The sequence below is a fragment of the Pogoniulus pusillus genome, chromosome 5 (assembly GCF_015220805.1).
Source record: "Pogoniulus pusillus isolate bPogPus1 chromosome 5, bPogPus1.pri, whole genome shotgun sequence".
Lineage (NCBI taxonomy): Eukaryota > Metazoa > Chordata > Aves > Piciformes > Lybiidae > Pogoniulus > Pogoniulus pusillus.
Genome location: NC_087268.1, coordinates 21,088,347 through 21,097,816, shown reverse-complemented (window position 1 = coordinate 21,097,816; position 9,470 = coordinate 21,088,347). Strand labels below are relative to the sequence as shown.

Genomic DNA, 9,470 nt, shown 5'->3' with positions numbered 1-9,470 from the left:
TACGCCATTGACTTCAGAATGTGTGGTCACTTAGAAAAGACTGAGATGAAAAGTTAAATGATTGAAGAAAGTATTCACTTTGTTCTGGGTCAAACCAGGATACTTAACCACGCTATCAACTTCTGCTTCAGCTTTGACTTGGTTTTATATTAATGACACAGATATTCAGGCCTGCATCTATCAAGCTCAGTAGAAACAATATTCCCCCTATCCTTGAATCTGAAGTACCAGAAAAGATTATCAACTGTTTTCAATTCTAGAATTAAAAAATATGTCATTTTTCTCTTCAAAATCATGACACTTTTGCAAGGACTAGCTTCAGGAAGAACTCTCAGTATTAGGTTGCAATCCCCAGCTGTTACACAGAAGAAAGTGATGGACAGCTTACTTTTAAATCCTTTGTCAGTGAGCCCAGGATTTAACACAAACACAGGAGAGAGAACCTGCCTTGTTCACGGCTGTAGACTTCATATTCCAGTGTAGACTGAACTTCAGATAAGCAGCAGATCTAAATAAAGGACACAATAGTGACTGTCTTTGTTGGTGATTTCTATATGTCATTGTGTCTGGGTTGATTAAAGAGTTGATTAAATCCTAGTCATATTTGCATAGCATCTGTAATAATGGTAGGTAATACTTACAGCTTAACACAAATAAAATTGATATTTGCAAGACTCAGACAATAATCAGCCCAATTTACTGATAGGGTGGCTAAAAATTATTAATGAGCTTGCAGAGATGTGCATGATTTGAGCAGTTATGCAGTTGTTCCGCAGAGTGGACATGGGATATTCTTCCTGTGTTTTCAGGCATGAACGGGACAGCCATTGAAAATTTTGTCTGTGTAATTTTTAATGTTTCCTTCATGAACTGCACTTGGCATGTGGGCAGGACTTCTTCAGGAGAGACACAGTATTACCTGTACTGGAGGAACTCAAGGTAAGTTGGTCTACTTGAACCTAGGAAATTCTGATTTCTGGTCTGGCATGTTGTGGCCATTTCAGCTGATTCTCTAGCTCAGACACAGAGGAGAGATGGACACTCCAGGGATAGGCCATATAATGACAACAATAGATAAGTTAATATAATTTCATTGGAGCATCAAGAGCTTAATGTCTAGAAGCACAGCTTATTCTCCCCCTTGTGCTGGCTTCTACTGCTTGAGCTGAGCCAGCCTATCTTCCCCAGCTACTGTTTTGGCTGCTGCTGCTTTTTGCTGCTTCACCTCCGTTTGACCCCTCCCCCATTTCCCTTAAGGTTATTGTATTGGTTGTTTTTTTTTCTTCTCTAGTAGTTTATCTCTCTTTATACTGTTATACTTACACTACAAGAAATACAATTTCATCTTTCCCTGACTTTCAAAAAAAATTTGTGTTGTGGTGAGTTTGTTCTCCCCAGGGGAGGGATCCTTCCTAACCCAGGACACATGTGATATGGCCAATATTTAACTCATGCACTATGTCATGTAAAGGAAAGAAGATTTCACAGGATGCCAGAATTACATCAAAGATATTTATGGAAAGCACACGGGATGTAGATTCCAAAACGTTACAATAGAAAACAAGGTAGCTGATTTCCTGATAAATGGGTCTAAAAGTGGACAAAACATTCAGTCGTTTAAAAAGAAGATTATTCTGTACAAAATTGGTAAGGATTTTTTTTTTCTGTTTTGATTATATTTCCTGGTTTATGTTAAGGGGAGGGAGAATCCATCCTGGGGAAAAAAAAAACATATATTTTTTAAATGCTGCTCCTCCCCTTTCCTCCAGCCTTGATAGCTGAAAATTAAAAAGTATGAGAATGCACAAAAGTAAATGAATGCAGAGACTGACTGAAATCCCAGACTGGAGAGCATTTCTGTTAAATATTTATTCTCTGACAGAAAGGTATCATCTTCTGAAATTAACTAGCTAATTACTTCTGTTTAATATGAACAAAGTATTAAAAAACAATAAACACACCAAACAAGCAGAAGACAAACCTTGCTCACACTATGTGCTAAGTTCAGCAAAAGGAATGATTTGTGGTTTTTTGGTGGGTTTTTTTTTTTTGCCTACTGCTGCTGATAATTCAGGCTTCTCAACTGGCATTTTAAATCAGGGAGTCCTGCTTCAGAATATGGGATTGACATAATGCTTCTGGTAAAGATGCATTACATCTCTTTAGACCATCTGCTTGAGCATCTACTGATATTTTTAAAAGGCAGGATTAAGAGAAATGATTACTAATCACTTGTATTTCTAATTACATTGTTGCAGAAATACTGACTCCTCCCTTAAACGTCACTGTGAACTGTACAGAAGCTTCTCGCGGTTGTGAAATTCAGTGGCAACCACCTCGCACAAGTCATGTGAAAAGACGTGGTTGTTTCAAATATGAAATTGTAATAGAAAACAAGGTAAGAATAATTATGACTCAACACTATTTTGTATGCCTGCCTTTCCACACACACCTGTTCTCCTTCCCTACGTAACTAATCTCTTTTTTTATATATGTAGTGCCTGTCCCTCACAGGATCTGAGGACTGCTGCCACTCACAAAATGGGCACAGAAAACTGAAGGAAGGTTTTCAGTCAAGTGTACAGTTGGTCCTTAAAGAAATTAAGCAAGGGATTTCCCACACTGAGGATGAATAGATGTTCTAGCACATACATGGTGATGGACGATACTACTTGACAACTTTATTGTGAACAGTTTATAGGACACACCAAATGAACTACACTTGAATGAATACATTATAAAACAAAGCAAATCTATCGTTAAATTGGATACAATCAATTTTATGTGTCCCTTTAAGGCAAATTTGGTTCCCACTGTAGTCTTTCAGTCCTGTTTTTTTGGTTTTTTTTTTTTTTTTTTTGGATGGAGTTAGTTTTTTGTCCTACCAATCACTGATCATTATGTCTTTCATAAACTCACTTTACATCTGTGTCACGGAGGAGTTTGCCTGGGTTTCAGGGGAAATGAAATACGTGGCTGAATTTTAAAGAGTTTAAAATATTTAATATTATATACACTAGGAATCCCCTTCCCCAAACTTATTTACAACTCCCCCACGTAAGTTCTTTGTATGCAGTTGCAGGATTATTTTACAGAATGCCTATGAATAACAAATTAGGAATTTAGCAAAGATCTGAAAGGATTCAGGAAGAGAGTCTGTGGCTTGAAAGTGCTGCTGGTAGGCTTATTGAGATATTATTCTGGCTTAGATCAAGTTTCTCAGTTACTCACTGGCTGAAAAGTCCCAGGTATCGTGGGTATTCGAGGTTATTGAGGCGCGCTGTCTGAGCCTCTGTGGGTCCGCTCAAGCTGGTTGCTGGCGTGCGGAGGCTGGCGCGGAGCGGAGCGCTGTCGAGTCGGCTGTAGCTTCGATGCTGCAGTGCGGTCGGTGCGTGTGTGTGTGTGAGTGTGTGTGAGCGAGAGAGCGCTGCAAGCAAGCAAGGTGCTTTATTAAGGCAATGTAGCGTCTTTTATAGTGTCCAGAAGAGGTGTATCTGGCCAGGCTGATGCTATCACAAGTGGACAATACAGATGGGCTCAAAGTTATGTGTAAGGCACAGATAGGCTATTTTTCACCAAAACAACCTGTGGTACAGCCCCAGGAGGCTGGCAAGGGTCAGCCCCCAGCAGGTGTGCGTAGGGTGCTCACAGTGTCTCAGACCCAAGGTCCTTCTCCCAAAACAACGGCTCATGTTTACAGTTTATGCCCCTCTGGGGGAGAAATCTTCCCGCAGCTAAGAACGGCGGTTGGGACAGCGGCTGTAGTCATGCAGGCAGATGGGAGCAATGTTTCGACTCCTCGATGGATGGTCTTTGAACCACAATTCTGTTCAAATGAGAGCTTTGCAAGAGGGTTTTGCAACCCTCCACCACAATCTGTCCCTACTACATGTAGTCATCATTACTGCTCACTTATGTTGCTAAATTAGATCCAAAGAATTAAGATGCATTTTTACAAAGGTGCAACTGTTAGAATGTGCTCCACCTGGGGCCCTGTGCTCTCCATCTTGCCCTTTGTGTATCCAGCCTTGTCATCTCCTCTTGTTGTCTTCATTTACTGTGGTAAATATTCAGAAAATAAAACATTCATAAAACAAGATCCTTTACAATACAGCAACAAAAAGAATAATCAAGGAAAAAAATGTTTTTCTCTTTTTACTAGGTGGATCTCAAGAAAAACACACTTAAAACAGTAAGTCTTTATTATTATATGAGTCCAATATTTATGCTGGGTTGAAATTTCATCTGTATCAGAGCATCCTCAAGCCAAACTGTTTTGGTTTCTACCTGTTGCAGCATATTAGATATACTCTTTACTGACAAGTTCCCTAAACTCAAAGTTTCAAAGTCTGATTTATGAAATCTGGGGGGAAAAAAACAAAACCAAACAACAAATAAACCAAACCCAAACACCTACGCATGTGGAACTTTATATTACTTCTATGCAAGTTACAAAATCTTCCATTTTAAGGTCTTTCTGCTTCCTAACAAATTCTTGTATATATAAAAATAATGGATCATGATTCCACATTACAGTTAGACATACAAAATGTACTTTTTTTCTTGATTAATGATCTCTGGAAGGGGTTAGGATAGAAGAGGTGAGAAAATATCACCTGAAAGATTAAACCAATATAACAGAAAATAAAAATCAGCTTTTCAAGAAGGCTCAATATGCTTCTGAATATTCTTCTCAATGTGTGTCAGGTTTTTCCTTTCTGTTTAATCTAAGTGTTTAACTCAGTTTTGAAACATCAGATCTTTAAAGAATGGCCTTCTAGTAAAATGATAATTTACAGACTGTAAAACTACTGTTTGAATTTTATCCAAGTCTCATTTTTTCACAGAGGCTAAGGAGCCAGGGAAGCATACTGCAAATTCCCTTTTCATATCACCAAACCCAATAATACTCAGAGAAAAGAAATAAGAGTGGAATGAGCTGATTTATTAAGGGATCATTTTCCATTTGTTGTTTCACACTGGTCTATTCACAGAAGTTTATGTACAATATTCTGTTTTAATTGCTTCTGTCATTACATAAACCTGACTCTTTCTTAAGATCTGTGCATCTAGTGAATGAAAATCTCTCAGTCTGATTGTTTTGTATTTAGAAAAGCAGCATCACAGGAAACTCCTACATATTTGAGAGCTTCAATACAGAGAAAAGATACAGCGTCAAACTCAGAGCAACTGACAATGGTTGTTTAGTGAGCACAAACTGGGGGGAGTGGAGTACACCTGTGGAGTTTGGTAAGAAGGAAAATTACTTCCTTGTCCTAGTTTTTCCTAAGATATTACTTGTCTGCCTTATTTATTACTGGAAGCACATCAACTTTTGCACAATAATTTGCCAGGCTGAAAAGGAGGAATGGATTGTTACATCTCTTAACATGATTCACCTGCCTGGTGAATGTGGGGCAGGGCTGTGGATGTAGTTTACTTGGACTTCAGCAAAGCCTCTGACACTGTCTGCCACAAGAAGCTCCTAGCCAAGCTGGCAGCTCATGGTTTGGACAGATTCACTCTGTGCTGAGTCAAGAACTGGCTGGATGGCAGAGCCCAGAGAGTGGTGGTGAATGGTGCCACATCCAGTTGGCAGCTGTCACTAGTGGTGTTCCCCAAGGATCAGTGCTGGGCCCAGTCCTGTTCAACATCTTTATTGATGATCTGGACCAGGGTATTGAGTCCAGCATCAGTAAGTTTGCAGATGACACCAAGCTAGGAGCAGGTGTTGATCTGTTGGAAGGTAGGAGAGCCCTGCAGAGGGACCTGGACAGGCTGGATGGGTGGGCAGAGGCCAATGGGATGAGATTTAACAAGGCCAAGTGCAGGGTTCTGTACTTTGGCCACAACAACCCCAAGCAGTGTTACAGGCTGGGGACTGAGTGGCTGGAAAGCAGCCAGGAGGAAAGGGACCTGGGGATACTGGTAGATAGTAGCTGAAGATGAGCCAGCAGTGTGCCCAGGTGGCCAAGAGAGCCAATGGCATCCTGGCCTGCATCAGGAACAGTGTGGCCAGTAGGACAAGGGAGGTTATTCTGCCCCTGTACTCAGCACTGGTCAGGCCACACCTTGAGTACTGTGTCCAGTTCTGGGCTCCTCAATTCAAGAAGGATGTTGAGGTGCTGGAAGGTGTCCAGAGAAGGGTGACAAAGCTGGTGAGGGCCTGGAACACAAACCTTATGAGGAGAGGCTGGAGGGAGCTGGGGTTGTTTAGCCTAGAGAAGAGGAGGCTCAGGGGTGACCTCATTGCTGTCTACATCTACCTGAAGGGAGGCTGTAGCCAGGTAGGGGTCAGTCATTTCTTCCTGATGACCAACAGCAGAACAAGGGGACACAGTCTCAAGTTGTTCCTGGGTAGGTCTAGGCTGGATGTTTGAAGGAAGTTGTTGCCAGAGAGAGTGATTGGCATTGGAATGGGCTGCCCAGGGAGGTGGTGGAGTCACTGTCCCTGGAGGTGTTCAATAAAAGACTGGCTGAGGCACTTAGTGCCATGGTCTAATTGACTGGCTAGGTCTGGGGGATAGGTTGGCCTGGATGATCTTGGAGGTCTCTTCCAACCTGGTTGATTCTATGATTCTATGAGGGAAGTGTCCAAGCACTGTGTTGTGGCAGTGGGTGATTCTTGTAAGAAGACACAGAATAGACCATAACTTTTTGAGTTCTGTTGCCACCTCTCTCAATTCTTCCATTTCTACTTCTGGTGCTACAGATACCTCTTTTGCCCCTACTACACTCTACAACTTTGAATTTTGAAGTAGTTTGTAGGCCTCAGCCCCTCACAAAAGGCTCGATAAGGTCTCACGTTGCTGTAGGTAGCCCACGTGCTGTCAGCTATCTTGTTTCTTCCTGTGCTGCGGGTCGATACGGTGCTAGGCTAGAGAAGAAGCCCCTTCAGACTGGTGCTTAATACTGTAATGCAGAACAGACCTCACACTGCTGTGCAGCCCTTCCCGTTCTGTGATACTAATAATGTGATGATTGCTTATCTTTCAGGAAAAGAACAACTTGCCTCTACTTCATCATATCTGTTATTTCTGATACCAGTGCTGTCAGCAAGTCTTGTACTTTTTATCTTCACAATGTAAGCCTTATTTCTTGCCCATTTTTTTTATTCTGGAGTTGAAATAACACTTCTTTCCTCAGCAAAACAAAAAATCTGGCCTCCTTTTAAAGGAAAAGAGAGAGGGAGAAAATCCATACTCCCCTATGCTCCTTAAGTGGGCACTATATTTCTGATTCCCAACATTCTTATTCACTTGATCAACGTAACACAACACTTTCCAGCACTGGCACGAGGCCTTATATCAGTGCCATGGTCCTGCCTCCAGACTCTGGAATAGAGATGGATATTACATGAAATTGTTTCCTTGCTTTTGGAATATTTCCCTTTCAGATACTTAAACAGCTTCCTATAATACTTTAAGAATTCATAAAACAAATTGCTATCATCCAAGCTCTGGATAATGAAATGATACTATTGTATTCAGTCTCTGTGATTTTTAGTTGAACTTTCATTATTTTTATCTTAGAGGCATACAAGAATACCTCAGGAGCACTATTACACGTTCATATGTTTGCATACTTAATCTTTCTTCACCAATTCTTTTTGTCATTGTAGATGCATTTATTTGAAAAAAACATCTGCTACAGTACCACGACCACGAGATCCATTCCATGAGCTCTGTTCCACAGATTTCCAGGTATGTGTTCTTTCCACTTGCCAGAAATTAGATTAGAGAATGTCCATATGCAAACAATTCTTCTGATTTTTCCTTTTCCATAAAAAAAAATGCTCATCAATTTACCTGATTTTATAAAGTAAACCATTTCACCCTGCTCTTCCTGTAAGATGTATGGTGTCAGTAGAGTAATGCTGAGTATACGCGTCTCAGAACAGTAATAATGCAGAATCAGACTGCTGGTCATCTATGCAGAGACAAGGGACAAAGAAAAATACTGCTGTACAGAAAAAATTGTACCATAGCAAACATGAAGGGGGGAGCGTTTTCTAGAGCGTGGTAAAGACAGAAGTATAGATGAGGGCTAAGTGGTTCTAACTTAAGGAGACAGATGGAGACACTCAGGAAAAGAAGGGACAGGCATACATTGCAGATACTGCACATCTAGATGGGAAACTGCCCATACAGAGAACATATTCCACAGTTTCCTGCAATTTGCAATTTGCAAAGACTGTAAGTTGGCTACAGCCAAGTCTTTAAGCAAAACTGTGTCTGCAAGAACCCACTGGGTCACTGGTGAGCCTTTATGAATGCTTTTATTTTCTGTGTCTTTGTCATGTTCACTTTTTCATGCTTAAAAAGATGAACTTTCTGGCTTTTGGTTGAACAGTCTAGTTTCTTGTCATGGAGGGAAGACATGTCTACTTCAGTCTTTTTACTGACAGAGTCCCCTTACAGCTTCTAAAATAACAATTATCTGAATTACAGCCAGTTAATCAATTGTAAATTCGTAGCTAATATCCTGCATGAAATACTAATGAAAAGATTTATTCTTCTTTTAACAGATGGAACGTAAGAATCAAGTAATAAACCATGAAACTGAAGAAATAATAACAGTTATTGAAGAAGTGGCATAATGTGTGCAAATTAAATTCATGCATCTTTTTGGCAGCAATTTACAGGTTTTTCACATTTTCTCCCTCTTGCTAACATGGATGACAGTGTTGTCTGCAGATGAAAGTCCCCAAGAGTCCCTCAAAAGTTAAAGCATGTTATTAAGAGTGTTGTCCAAATGGTTCTTAAACACAGAAAGGCTTTGAGCATCAACCACTTCTCTATGAAACCTATTCCAGGATTTAACCACTCCCTTGGTAAAGAAATGCTTCCTAATATCCAGCCTAAACCTCATCTGATGCAGCTTTGAGTCATTAGACATCATGGAGAAGAGATCAACATCTCCTCTGCTTCCCTTCTTCAGGAACTTGTAGACAATAATGAAGTCATCTCTAAGCTTCCTTCACTCCAAACTAGACAAACCTAAAGTCTTTAGCCACTCCTCACACTGTTGATTCCTATTGTGCCTTCTGTCAAGCAACACCTCCAGATCCCTTTCTACAGGGATGTTATCCCGTAGTTCTTCTACCAGTTTATACATTTGCCCAGTACTACCCACCATATGTGAGGAACCCTGCTCTTGGACTTGATAAATGTCACCCTAGTTATGACAGTCCAGTGCTCCAATCTATCTAGATCCCTCTGCAGGGCTTCTTGTGCCTCAAGAGAGTCAACAGTACCTCTCACTTTGATATCATCAGTGAACTTGCTGATGGTGCATGCAACTCCTGCACCTAGATCACTGATAAGTATCACTGACAAATACATTGAATAGAAATAAGCCCTGAAGAATACTGCTGGTAGCTGGTTTCCAGTCAGATGTAGTCCCATTCATTATAACCCTGTGAGCCCTCCTTTTCAGTCAGATCCACAAGGACACGAGGAAGCAAGTGA

General features: G+C 40.7%; 1 protein-coding gene across 1 annotated transcript; it reads left to right on the top strand.

Annotated features, from left to right (window-relative positions):
- Positions 1-811: 811 nt before the first annotated feature.
- LOC135175618 (granulocyte-macrophage colony-stimulating factor receptor subunit alpha-like) lies at positions 812-8,599 on the top strand. Its single transcript, XM_064143951.1, has 8 exons — positions 812-939; positions 1,472-1,647; positions 2,259-2,398; positions 4,163-4,192; positions 5,112-5,250; positions 6,997-7,084; positions 7,622-7,703; positions 8,528-8,599. Exons 1-8 carry the CDS (start codon positions 812-814, stop codon positions 8,597-8,599), a joined length of 855 nt encoding a protein of 284 aa, XP_064000021.1.
- Positions 8,600-9,470: the final 871 nt, after the last annotated feature.

What these genes read in the sequence shown, in the direction of transcription:
- LOC135175618 (XM_064143951.1), top strand. Translation starts at nt 812, where the DNA reads ATGAACGGGACAGCCATTGAAAATTTTGTCTGTGTAATTTTTAATGTT. An exon ending in AAATTGTAATAGAAAACAAG is followed by an intron (nt 2,399 to 4,162) that starts GTAAGAATAATT and finishes TCTTTTTACTAG; the next exon opens with GTGGATCTCAAGAAAAACAC. An exon ending in GAGTACACCTGTGGAGTTTG is followed by an intron (nt 5,251 to 6,996) that starts GTAAGAAGGAAA and finishes CTTATCTTTCAG; the next exon opens with GAAAAGAACAACTTGCCTCT.